The sequence below is a fragment of the Acomys minous genome (assembly GCF_964271855.1).
Source record: "Acomys minous genome assembly, chromosome: 2".
Lineage (NCBI taxonomy): Eukaryota > Metazoa > Chordata > Mammalia > Rodentia > Muridae > Acomys > Acomys minous.
In genome coordinates, this window is record NC_140484.1 from 68738665 (window position 1) to 68751672 (window position 13008).

At 48.2% G+C, this 13008-nt stretch overlaps 1 protein-coding gene across 13 annotated transcripts in view; it reads left to right on the forward strand.

Annotated features, from left to right (window-relative positions):
• FGFR2 (fibroblast growth factor receptor 2) overlaps positions 1 to 13008 on the forward strand; it is a 105533-nt gene that overhangs the window by 67251 nt on the left and 25274 nt on the right. For 7 of the 13 annotated variants that reach the window (XM_084772683.1, XM_084772672.1, XM_084772684.1 and 4 more), the window contains one exon: positions 3154 to 3356. In XM_084772683.1, coding sequence (XP_084628809.1) covers positions 3154 to 3356 — 203 coding nt within the window. Of the gene's footprint in view, positions 1 to 962; positions 1108 to 3153; positions 3357 to 13008 lie in introns of all 13 variants that reach the window. The other 6 variants (XM_084772679.1, XM_084772673.1, XM_084772675.1 and 3 more) reach the window with 3 other exon arrangements.

The following is a 13008-nucleotide window of genomic DNA, read 5'->3' on the forward strand; positions in this document are numbered from 1 at the left end:
CTGTCTTGTTTGGGCTGCATAGTTCCGCGATCACTGTGTCTGAGTACACACACGTGAACCTCATGTTTGCACGCCTGTTGAGTCTGCAGTATCTGGTTATGAAGCAGAACTCACATTGCCTTCTGCACTGGTTAGGTAGAGACATGCTAGGATTCACCTATTGTTTGTTTGTCTGTTCCATACCTGGTCCTATCCGAACCTGGAGGCTGGTCATCCTCTAGTGGACGTGTCACCGGGTGATACTGAAAGCAGAAGTGTCCCTTAGCGTTAAGCCATGTTCAGACATTCATACTGAAAAAGGAAACAAAGAGATCCAGGTTGTCTGTTATCAGGATCATACCTTCTGCCATGTTCTGTCAATGACATGTAAGGCGAGATGATTTCAGCCTCAGTGAAATTAAGCAGAACCTGGTAACCAAGATAACCTCCCGCCCTCGTTCCCATGAGGCCCAAGGGAGATATATATGTATACATGAGGTACCCACCTCATGACTCACCTGCCATGTTTCATTCTGTCACACAGAAGATAGAACTTCCCCTTTTTCTCACAATGGAAGTCTGCATCTGACCGGACCAGAACCCAGATTAGGTCTCTGGGTATTAAACTTTTTGGAGCCTCCCCTCCCATCCCCCCTGCGGTCCCCCTACCCCCTACCCCCCCCAAAATCCAAAACGAAAACACATTCAAAGCGAATGGACCCTGTGGGCTGCTTTTTCCATGTGTTTAATTGCATGCATGTCTAGGTGGTGACGCAGGTGTGGTGACGGGCCTGCAGAGGTGAGCTGGCCGGTGTCTCTCCGCGTCTCTCGGTTGTGGGCTTTGTGGACGGGCTGCAGTTGGAATCTCCTGACGGCCGGCAACCCCCCCTGGAGCCGCTGCTGGGACGAGGCCTCTTGGTTCCAAGGCCCCCTCCACAATCATTCCTATGTCTAGCCTTTCTCTTGCTTCCTTTGTTTTCTAGGCCGCCGGTGTTAACACCACGGACAAAGAGATTGAGGTTCTCTATATTCGGAATGTAACTTTTGAGGATGCTGGGGAATATACGTGCTTGGCGGGTAATTCTATCGGGATATCCTTTCACTCTGCATGGTTGACAGTTCTGCCAGGTACATAGTGCTCTTTTCTCCTTGTGGGTCGTTCTCTTTCCCCTGGTTGATTGCTATAAAAATTAACACGGCTTCTGCTCTTAGAAAAAGCCCCATTTTATTCCATTGCATAAAGATGCCCAAAACGTTCAAAATGACGCCCCCACCCCCCCTACCCCAGCCACAAGAAACTGCTGTAGAAATTCATGTACAAGGAGATCCCATACTAGTGTTTATGGTTGAATAAAATTTCACCTTTGAAACCCAAAGGGATCTTATAATTTTAGTGACTCGTTGAGCTGACGACTCGATGAGCTAGCTCATCCCCGCCCCCTCCCAGGGGAAGTCAAAATTACTTTGTGAAATCTAATGTAATTCTCCTCGCCTGCCCCCCCCCCCCCCGCCAGCCCCGTTGTAAATTCCACCTTTGCTAAAATCCCATATGTGGTTTGATACCTTCTGTCCATCTTGCTCACATCTCATTTGAGCGGAGATAGATTTATACTGGGGTGCCCGGGGAGCACCTCTAAATGTAGGTGTGCAGAAGCAGTGTGATGCCTTGGGAATCGGGTGGCTTGTGCATGCTTCGATAGAGTGGGCTTTCAGTTTGCTTTGACTGCAGAGCATGCGTATGCCATCTCGGGCTTGATGTTATCTCTCTGTCTTGTAGAGAGATAAACATCAACGGAGCCCGCTGCTATCTAAGTCTTTAACCAAGGCCTCTGTTCTGCTTCAACTCTCTTGATAAATGCTGCCCTCTCTCATGCGTTTGCCTCGCGGTTTCCTTTGGAAAGCTGCGTAGACTGTGCCTTGCAGCCCCTGATGCTATTCTACCCCAGTTATTAGTGCCTCGCTTCTAGAGTACCATGCCTACCGCACGCTTGTTTTTATAGCTCGTAAAAAAAAGTAAATCGATCGTTTCAATTTGTGCTGTGCTGCTGAAGAGTTTTGACTCTCTTTGCGAGTGTTTGTTTTTCTGATTAAAATGTATAAGCTTTAAAAGTAATAACCATTGCATCCATCCTCCCCTTTGGTTATGAATCTGCTCTGTGAGTATTTGTTCTTGAAATGGGGGGCGGGGCGGGGCCGGGGTGCCTTTTCTGTTGAGCTTGCTTGTCCTTGTGATGCTGAGCTATCTAAGCGCCTAGCTGGCACTTCTTAAGCCATTTGCCTGACAGCGTTCCCCCTTAAGGAGATGCAGCTGGAGAGTAATCATATTTGGAAATACACTGCTTGTAGACAGACCATTTGAGGCCTAAGGAGGGACCAATGTCATTGACAGGAGAGCGTGCCAAATTAGTCATATTTCTGCTCACATGCAGTACCATTATATTTTTTTTAAAGGTTCAGTAACAAGTTAGTATAACTGGATATATGAACATTTTTAGTGGTTATTAGATATTATATTCCATATTATATATGCGACTACCTCATGGTTGATGCATCTATTTGCTTAACTGAATAATATTCTGGACTGTATGAAGGGGCTTGCCAAAGTGTTTTGGGCCAGACTGCTAAGATGAACGTGAACTCCATGTAGAGCTGGGGTTGTCTGGGGGCCCTGTTGAGCCTTCCCCTGGAGGTGCCTCCCCCTAGTAACAGCAAAGAATTGTCCCCTCCTCCTTAGAAACGAGCATGGATGCACTCCATTTTTTATCAAGTCTCAGTTTGGTTCATGTTGAGTGGCTATCATGAAAGACCTCCTGTGGCAGGTGTACTGGGCATCCTGCCCTGCCCAGGGGCCTAGCAGAACGTGACTTTGTGGGCTGCCATTAAAATGTGCTGTCAGCTGCTTACTGGCGGCAGGTGTCCACTAAGGCTAGAGAAGGTGGCCGCCTGGGCCGTAGTGATTAAACTGAGGAGCCCTTGGCTATTCGTTAGCATTGAGAGGCCCAGGCAGGAGGCACATGGCTGCTCTGCATCTGGGTCTCTTTCTGCCTTGTCGTATGAATGGGGAAGCCCTTGTTGTCCTTGGAGTGATTTCTTGGGGTGTGATCTGACGCATCCCTCTGGCATCCTAACTCCGTGACCTGCTCATTTGTCCCTCTCCTGTGATCTGCAATCTAGCGCCTGTGAGAGAGAAGGAGATAACAGCCTCCCCAGATTACCTGGAGATAGCTATTTACTGCATAGGGGTCTTCTTAATCGCCTGCATGGTGGTGACAGTCATCTTTTGCCGAATGAAGACCACGACCAAGAAGCCAGACTTCAGCAGCCAGCCAGCTGTGCACAAGCTGACCAAGCGCATCCCCCTGCGGAGACAGGTAACAGAAAGTAGATAAAGAGTTTGAAGAAATTTACTCCCGTCCATCACCCAGCCAGCTCTGAAGTCTTTTCCTCTGCTTTCTCCTCTAATGTCTGTGAGCTTCAGTGCTCGTGCCAAAGGTGGTTAGAACCTACCACTGTACAGAGAGGTTCAGTCAGTGTTTGGGACTTAGGGCAGAAGCCGCCGTGCTGCTCTGGGATTGGTGGGTGGGGTCTAGTTTTTAAAGGAAGAAAGGAAAATCAGAGCTGCTCAGTGGGATAGGCAGTTACTCCCAAGGCTGGACCCTCTGAGTCTGTGGTAAGATTCAAGGGTGGGGCTCTGTTGCTAGTAGAGGCATTTTTGACTGGAGTCTATGCTTCTCTATGAGACCAGATGTTCAGGGGGAGCCTTTTGCCCTCCATAGGAAGCAGATTCTAGGTTTCTTTTCCCTGTTTTTTGCTTGTTTTGTTTTGTTTTGTTTCAAGTCAGGGTATCTCTGTGTAGCCTTGGCTGTCCTGGACTCGCTTTGTCGACCAGGCTGGCCTCAAACTCACAGAGATCTGCCTGCCTCTGCCTCCAAGAGAGCTGGGATTAAAGGCGTGTGCCACCACGCCCGGCTGAGACTCTAAATGTATTTGATTTATTCTTTTAGGTAGAGATCAGAAACATACAGTCTTGGAGGGACAACGAAACTACTGCTTGTATGAAAGTAGTCTGTGGCTTCTTCTAAGCTGGGTTTTGGCTAGATGTGTCTGGTTTTTCGGACTGACATTGTATGCTTGTATTTTATTGACCATAGATTGCAGATGTGACTAGGGATTCAGTGGTAGGGTGTGTGTGTGTGTGTGTGTGTGTGTGTGTGTGTGTGTGTGTGTGTGTGTGTGATAAGCACATGTGTGCAGGTGCTTATGGAGGCCAGGAGAGAGTGTCACATATGTCCCCTAGTGCTGAAGTTAAGGCAGTTATGAGCTTCCTGGTGTGGGTGGTAGGGATTGAGCTCTGGTCCTCAAGAGGAGCAGCAAGCACACTTCTGAGACAGTTCTCCAGCCTCCAGATAAGGTGATTGTTATATGGAGCAGGGATAAACTTACCTTTTGCCTTGAGCTTGGTCTTTGATGGCTGGCTTTGGGGGAGGTGAGGCAAGATAGAACCTTTACTGTGCCATAAAACAAAGCCCTTCAAGGGTAGATGAGAAAGGAAATGCTTGAATTCTTCTCTCTTATTCTGGTGACCGAGGGCCAGGGATGTGTGGGTGTAAATCTTTATGAAAGGACTTGGAATTTGACTCTGATAAGATTGTCCTTATATTTTAATTAGCAATTGAAATGACCAACACTGGCTGCGTTACACTGTGCATCATAGTATAATGGAACCTGAAGGGGTTTGTTAAAATTGCATATTAATTAGTCTCAGCCCCAGAGATTCTTTCTCAGTAGGCCTTGAATGGATCTGAAAGTTTGTGTTTTAAACACTCCCTCAGGTGATGCTATGTAACACTTTAAGAATCTCTGGGTTTGACCCAACCCTGTCTTTCCCCTCCTTTAGCTAGCAAGGCCCTTTCTGTGGACCAGGTTCTGGGAGGGACGGGGAACCAGCTGGCCAGAAGTAGCTTGGACACAGGCCGGGCTGTTCTCAAACCTAGCTTCATACCACAGGCTGAGCAGGCCCTTGTCAACCTCCTCGGAGCCTCATTTCCAACAAGTGTTTCTTGCAGAGGCTTAGGATATGTCAGCTGCAGCTGATGACCAACTAACTGTTGAGTGTGGGGGATCAAAGGGCCCCAGTGGGTTCCTTTTGGCCCCCGAGAATGCTGTTGCTACTTTGAGTGGCACCACTGTCCTTTGTAGGACCGGAGAAGCAAGATGAGGCTGAAATTGGTTAGTAGCTGATGAGTTGCTAGGAGTGTCCAACCGTGAAATTCTTACTAGATACTGCGATGGCTTCAGGCTGAGTAGCCACTCCCCCACAGCCGCTCTTCTCTTACCTCTGGGCCACATTCTTATCCTCCATCTTCCCCGGTGGAACTCTCGGATAAGGAGTTTAAATAAAGGGAGCGATGTCCCATCTCTATTTATTTGTTTTAATACTAGGGGAAACAAGTGAAATCTGTCACTTGATACAGCTAGACCATCGACCCATAATTATTTCGTCATTTAAAAGACTGATCTTTATTTTTGTGCGTGTATGTTTATACATGTGAGTGAAAGCGCTTGGAAAGCTAGAAGAGGCCACTGGATCCCTCAGAGCTGGACTTGCAGGGAGTTGGGAGCTGTCTGATGTGGGTGCTAGGGCTAAAACTTGGGTCCCCTGCAAGAGCAGCAGGTGCTCCTAACCACTGAGCCATCTCTTCAGTCCTCATCCCTTTTTAAGAGGAACATTTGTATAGTTATGTAGTTCAGGTGTGTGTGTGTGTGTGTGTGTGTGTGTGTGTGTGTGTGTGTGTACACGTGGGCATGCCCATGACACAGCATGTCTGTGGTGGCCAGAGGACAACTTACACGTGAGCCAGTGCCTTCCTCCACCATGTGGTTCCTAGGAGTCAAATAGGTCAGGCTCAGTGTTGACCACTTATCTGGTGATCCGTCTTGTTGGCTCCATCATCTTTTAGAGAAAACAAATGTCACATCTACTACAAGTGTCCTTCCCTTTGCTTCTTGTGAAGAGGACAGATGCCCTTGAGTTCCTTCTTGACACACACGTTCATCATGTTTGCCTTTCTTTTTGGCCAACTGCCTTTCTTCATTATCTGTCTCCGTCTCCACTGTCCACTTTTCTCATATTCCCTGGGTTACTAAAGGGAAAATTTGGGTTTTTGTTCATTTTCTTCTCCCCTCCTTTTTTTTATTCTTTTAGTCATTGCCATTTACTTAAGTGCACAGTGTAAACCAAGCGCTTATTTTAGTGCACAGGCCTAAACCAGGATTGTTGGGCTGGGGGAGGGGTGTGTGGCGCACGTGTTAGAATGTTTGCCTAGCATGTCCAATCCCCATTGTCACCTAAGGGAATTATTAAGGGAGTTTCATGTCACAGAAGCCTTCCCTGTTTGCCATTGGCTGCAAGGCTAGTGAATAGTGAAGGTCCCTTAGCAATGTCTCCTCAGAGTCACGTCGCGTAAGAGGAGTGTGTGAGTACCAGGCCCTCTGGATGAGTAAGTCTCTGGGAGATAAGTGGGCTGAAGAGGTGTGGATGTGCCCCAGCATTTCCTAGAAGTCAGGGGGTGGGGGGAGCGTGGTATGCCTCTTCCCAAAGTTCTTCCCAAAGCCCAGCCCACTGTCCTGAGGGGGAGATGCTTATCATGGATTTGGATAAAGAGGGTATTGGCCTTTGGCTGGAGGGAAAAGTCCCCACAAAGGCCTGCAGATAGGTTAATGACAGAGTGAATACCACAGAGATGCCAAGCACGCCTTTACCTGGCGACAGATGAACCTGTCATCAGATGTCTGGAGGACGGGTGCTCCGAGGCATTCAGCGGCTGGCCTTCATTTTGTGTTGGCCCGAGCTCTTCACACATGATCCCACAGCACGGAGGTGCACAGCCTCCCTGCTCTCGCTTCATCCTTGTCTTTTGCTTTAGAACAAGGAGAGTTTGTTTGTTCCTGTTGTTTTTCCGTGTGCGCGTGCGGGCCTGCCTGTGTGCCGGCAGGTGTGTGGGTGTGGAGAGATGTGTGCTGAGGCCAAATGATAACCCCAGGTGTCATTCCTCAGTGCTGTCCACTCCCTATCCCTTTCCGTTTCCGTACAGCAAAGTTTCTCACTCACTGGCCTGGAACTAGCCAATTAAGCCAGGCTGTCTGGCCTATGAGCCCCAGGGCCGGGTTCCCTTCCTTCACTAGGTTGGGATTCCAAGTGTCAGCTACCCTGCCTGACTTTTTAAATTTAATGTAGGTTCTGAAGATTACTTTCCAGGTCAAGGAAAGCTGACTGTTTACTTACTGCAATATCTCCTTCTTGGCCTTTCTCTCTTTCTCTCTCTCTCTCTCTCTCTCTCTCTCTCTCTCTCTCTCTCTCTCTCTCCCCTCCATGTTTACTTCCTGGTAGTTTGGGGGAAATCTCCCTCTCATCCACTGCCAGGGCTGGACACTTTGTAGGTACCTGCTCACTTGCCTCTACTTCCTGGTACCCCAGAGAAGGGCACCTTGTGAGCCAACTGGACCATTAGTGGCCATTGAGAAGTGGTTTTTGTGTACTCCTGAGTCCAAATGGAGGGATTTGCCTTCTGTGATTCCCTCCCCCCCACAGGTCCCTTGGTGGGGGGAGGTGGAGCACGGGTGTACAGAGGGGCAGAGGAAACCTTGTCCCAGGGTTGGGGGGGAGGGGATGCTGTGTCTGTTGAGAAAGTTTCACAGGATGTGTCAGCCCTTCCTCTGGAGCCAGAAGCTTGCAAAAGGCAAGCTTTACCTGCTCGTCGACCGGCTGTGTCCAGATGAATCCGTAGCTTACCCATCCCCCAGTCTCACAGGGGACTGCAGTGGGTTTGTTCTCGGCTTCAGCCACTGACAGAGGGCTGCTGAGAAAACCAGGGAGCCATTTCATATCGCCTTTGAGGCGCATGTGATGAAGGTGGGATGGAGGAATTCTTGATTCCAGAGCCAGTCTCGGGACAAAATGTCCATAGTCTCAGGGCAGTATATTCATGGTCATGGAGTATATGAAGCTCAGTAACTGGACTACTGCTTAGCAGCTCAACACCATGACCTGGGATCTCCTTCGTGGTATAGTCGATCCCGTGTTGTCATATACTGGTCCAGGAAACATTTGGGCAACTGGATAGTAGTGGGTGACCCAAGTGGAATCTACGCTTCCATAGGCTCTCTTGCTGTCCTTTCCCCCAGCTTAGCCTCCGCCAGATATGCTTTTTTGACTGATGGCTACACGTGGACTAGGTGCTTTTACGGTTGTGACAGGCTGTTCAAGCATCTGGGCTGGGTAGAGGCCGTTTAAGCGTGAGTAATTACCTAGATTTTGTTATGGAAGAGGGGAAAATCCACCCACAGCTGTCCCCTGAAGTTTGGTGTGGTACAGGCCTTCTGCTTGGGCGTAGAGGTATGTGGGGCAGAAGTTTTACCTACACCATGGTCTTCTATTCTGGTATGTAAGGCTCCATCTGCCGTCTGGGGGCCAGAGGGAGTCTCAAGTCTGCTGTGGTCGGAGAGTACGTATCAGCCCTCAGGAATAAAGGCAAAATTTGGCTCTCAACCTTCCCCAGCATCTTCGCTTCTGCCTGCTGTGTCGTCTGTGAGGTCCCCTTTGGATACACAGCTTAATCCAGAATAAAAAGATGCCGCCCGCTATTTCTTGGTGGCCCTTTAAAAAGAAGAGGGGAGAAAAACCCACTTCCTCCTTTAATCTCCCATATGTACTGTGGAAATAGATGAAAAGCACATTTAGTTAAAAGCTTGATTTATGGCACGTGGTAAAGAGATCGCGGCATGTAAGGCAGCCGAACTGGAGACTGAGGAGCAGCGTGCGGCTTTTTTAAAAAGCCGACTGCCAAGAGTTGGGTGGGTGGGGGAACAGTTTACTGGCGTGTTAGCGTTGGCTGTTTATAAGTGACTTCTAACTGTGGGGTATTTTTAAGTGTGTTGAAAGGGAAACTCCATAACTGATGTTACCAGATTAAGTACTGAAGAGTGTCTGAGGAGGAGGAGGAGGAGGAGGAGGAAGAGGAGGAGGAGGAGGAGGTATAATGACCAAAGGAAAAAGAGCCAGGTGATGGTTCTGAATGGCTTCCAAGGTGGGTGGCGGGGCCACAATTCAGAGGGAAGGGGCCCCTGAAACGTGGGGTTCCTCAGGGAACCCCTGCCGGAGATTTTGCCAAGCCCTCTAGACAGGTTGAGTTTCTGAGGAGAGGGGAGTGAAGAGAAAGCCAGTCATACTTTACAGTCCCAGAGGGGATTTTAAAAATATAGTAAAATGCATGGAGGTGAAACTAAGATATACCTCTATAGACAGGGAAAACAGATTCTGTATGCTCGGATACTTAAGGTATTTCTCTCTCTCTCTCTCTCTCTCTCTCTCTCTCTCTCTGTTTTTTCTTTTCTTTTTTTTTTTTAACAAAGATGTTTTTCAGACTTGTACATTGACTCTGAATCTGCACTTTATATTGAACAGAATTCCCACAAGTAAACACAGTTTTATATTTTGATAGTAATGGCTATAGCAAAGACTGTCACGGTTTTTTTTTTCTTCTATATTAATTTAGGGTGTTTTTAAATTTTTGTTTTGTTTTGTTTTTCCTTTCTTTTTGTTTTCCATTTTGAAAATGTTCACATTAAAACCTCTGTTGTGGGTGTGTGCCTGTATGGTAAACTTGTGCCCCACCCCCCGGGGGGTGGGGGGAAGCTGTGCTGTTCCTTCCCTTTGGCTCAGAGCTTCTCCACAGAGCAGTTAATGTAAGACTAGATGGTAAATCACTCTGATTTGAGGTAGCACCTAAGTCATATTCACCATCAGGACTCGGTTGGTTACCCTACAACTTTCCTTCCTCTTCCCCCAATGCCTACATTTAAAAATGAAATTCTTGCCTGCTGGAGCCCCAGGCCATCCTGGCTGACAGCAGAGGGTCCCATTTTGCATGCAGCCAGACGTGCAGTTAAGGTGTATCCCCCATGACATCAGAACAAAGCCACACAGCAAAGCACTGGGGAGCCATGGCTGACCCAGCTCAGCAGCAAGCACCTAACGTCTGCTGCCTTCATTTCTGTCCGTCTGCTAACTCTGTGAGCTGGGCTGACACTTCCTGAGACCCGCATGTAGTGTGGATTCTAACTGGCACTTAGACCCTGGAGTCTTCTGACCTTCAGCTCACAGTCCCGTTGACCAGGATGTATAGTCCAGCAGACCAGGGCAGCTTGGCCCTGGATGGTCACTGGGCACGCACAGTGGAGGATGTAGAAACATCACAAAACAGCCTGGTGGCCCCAGAGAGGAGCGAAAACAGGGTCTTGGTATTGTCTAACTGACGTCTGTACATTTCAAGCCTGTGCCTGCCTGTCTCTTAGTTCCTGTTTATTTTGTTACAAAGATATTTTGGTTAAGGAAAGAACCTACCTCTAAAGCACAAGAGAAACACAAGGCCAGGGTAGTAAAACCTAAATGGTGTATGAGGTTTTGGAATAAGACCTGTTTCCTACCTTGCTTCCAATTCTTGATCCCTCTCCCCAAAGGTGACCACTACTAAATCTTTAGATATCCTTCCAGAAAGTGTCTGTGGTTGAAACCCATCCTGTTAGCTTCCCCAGGGTGAGTACTGGCTCCCAGGGGCAAGCCACAGAGCCTGCAGTGTGCCACGAGCTTCCGGACATTAACATCTTTGCTGACTGTGGTCCCCTGAGATTTCCCAGTCAGTGTCCCCTTTTCACTGGTCCTAGCACACCACGGACGCTGACAGTTTAGTTCCGGACCTTTAGGGTCCAATGATGCAGTGCCAAACTGATGGCGCTGTAAAGAGTGTCCTGGCTGCACACAACCTCTGCTGGCTCTTTGCTCTCTGGGGCCTGTGTTGTCTCATTACTGGACTGACTTTTACTAGTTCGATGTAACTTTCTTGCCTCTGGTCCTCTGGCGAGAATTCCTACTATACGTCTACTAGGTGACGATTTTCACCTGCTTGTGTGGAAGGGCTTCCAGAAAGATCTTAAAAACAAACAAAACAAAACACCTTTTGCAAGCTAACCATATGACCCTGATTCAGAATTGATCCAGGTAGGTGGTTCCACTGTGGGCCAACCCTAGTCTGGAATGTTCTGAGTCCCTTCTCTGTGGATGAAGCTCATGATAATTTTTGTGGCCAGTGGAAAGTGGACATTTGATGTTGTCAGGAAGCTTCTGGTCTGAGGCTGGACACCACGTGGACTGTGGGAGGGGCTTGAGAGTTATCCTTTGCTATGCCCTGGGTGGGGCTCCTTCTCTGCTGGTGGCTTCAGTAGGGAGCAAGCGGAGTGGATTCTAGAGGAAACCACATGTTTCTTAGCTCATCTTTTTCCTGCTTGCTTCTGCATTTGTCTTTGATATTGGGACCTTTGAGTGCGTGGCTCTCTATTGCAAAATTATCAATCCTTTGCTTCCTTTTTTTTTTAAAGCAGTTTTCATTGTGCCACAATGAGTAAATGCCCTGTCTGCATTTAAATTTAAATTTAAATATAGCCTTTCCTTGGGGGTTAAAAGCTCAATGGGGAAAGGCACTTGCTGCCTGATGATCTGAGTTCAATGCCCAGGTCCTACATGGTAGAGAGAGAGAACTAACTCTCATAAATTGTCCTCTGACCACACTGATATGTATACAAAGACACAGACACACAGACACAGATGATTTTTTTCATTAAAAAAATACCTTTCCCCTTCCCAAAAGATAACGAAGAAGGTTCAGAAATGTCCTTGTACATATTTTAAATGATAGTAAGATTTCATATTAGAATTTTTTTTTAATTTGTGTGTGTGTGTGTGTGTATGTGTGTGTTGATATAGTAGGGTCTCTGGGATTGACCTTACTATGTAGCTAAGGATAACCTTGGAAATCACTGCTTTTAATGTTGTGAACACTTTTCTTACTTCCATTAAGGGTAGTTGGGTTTACAAAGAGCAGAAGGGCTTGCCAGTGGGACAGTCCTGGGAAGAACATAGGTCCTCGGGCTCCTCTGAGAGTCTAGGATCCACCTGTTGGAGTGCCTTCGGATTCCTCTTTGCCAGCTGGATGGAGAAGGTGTTTGTATGCTCAGCTGGGGATTGTCACCCATGCAGGAGATGGAAGCCAGGGTGGCTTGGTGCGCTGCCTGGTTGGTCCCTGTCTAACCTCACATTTCGTGTGTCTTGGACCAAAGCCTCAGTTGCGGTCTAGAGTAATAGCAGTATCCAGCAGGCCACAGTCAGACCAAGGTTGTATAGTGACACCCAGGTACAGCCTTCGTGTGGGCTCTGCGTCAATTTTCTCTCAGAAACCCGCTGAGGAGAGACTGTGTTTAAGAGATAAACACTGGCTCTGACCTGGGCTGATGTAGGTCAAGGTAAATGAGAGAATAACGTGGTGACGCCTTGTGTGGTTCTGGGTGCAAAGGCCTTTCCCTCAACCCTTGGCCTCGTGAGTTCACTGCCCTGCTTTCTGAAGCTAACGTGACAAGAGCCAGCTCACTTTCGCTAACCGGCCTGGGCACCATCAAGTTTCGGAAGGACTGGGGAGACATGGAGAGTGCCCTCCCAATGCCCAGGACCTGGGTTTCCTTGAATGAAGGACCTTCGAGTTACCAGACTGCCCTTCTCATGGGTCTGTAGGGTTCTATTGCAGTGACCATAGCAACTCTTACAAAGGAAAACATTTCATTGGGGCTGGCTTACAGTTTCAGAGGCTTAGTCCATTGTCATCATGGCGGGAAGCATGGCGGTGTGCAGGCAGACATGGTGCTGGAGAAGGAGCTGAGAGTCCTTCATCTTGATCCACAGGCAGCAGAAGGGGACTGTGTGCCTCCCTGGGCCTAGCTTAAGCATAGGAGACCTCAAAGCTGGCCCCCCAGGGTGATGACACACTTCCTCCAACAATGCCACACCTCCTAATAGTGCCAGTCCTTATTGGCCAAGCATTCAAAGGCATGAGTCTATGAGGGCCATTCCTGTTCAGAGCACCACATCAGACACACCCAATGGCTCTTTCCTTGAGAACCCCTCGCCTACCCTTTACATTTTGG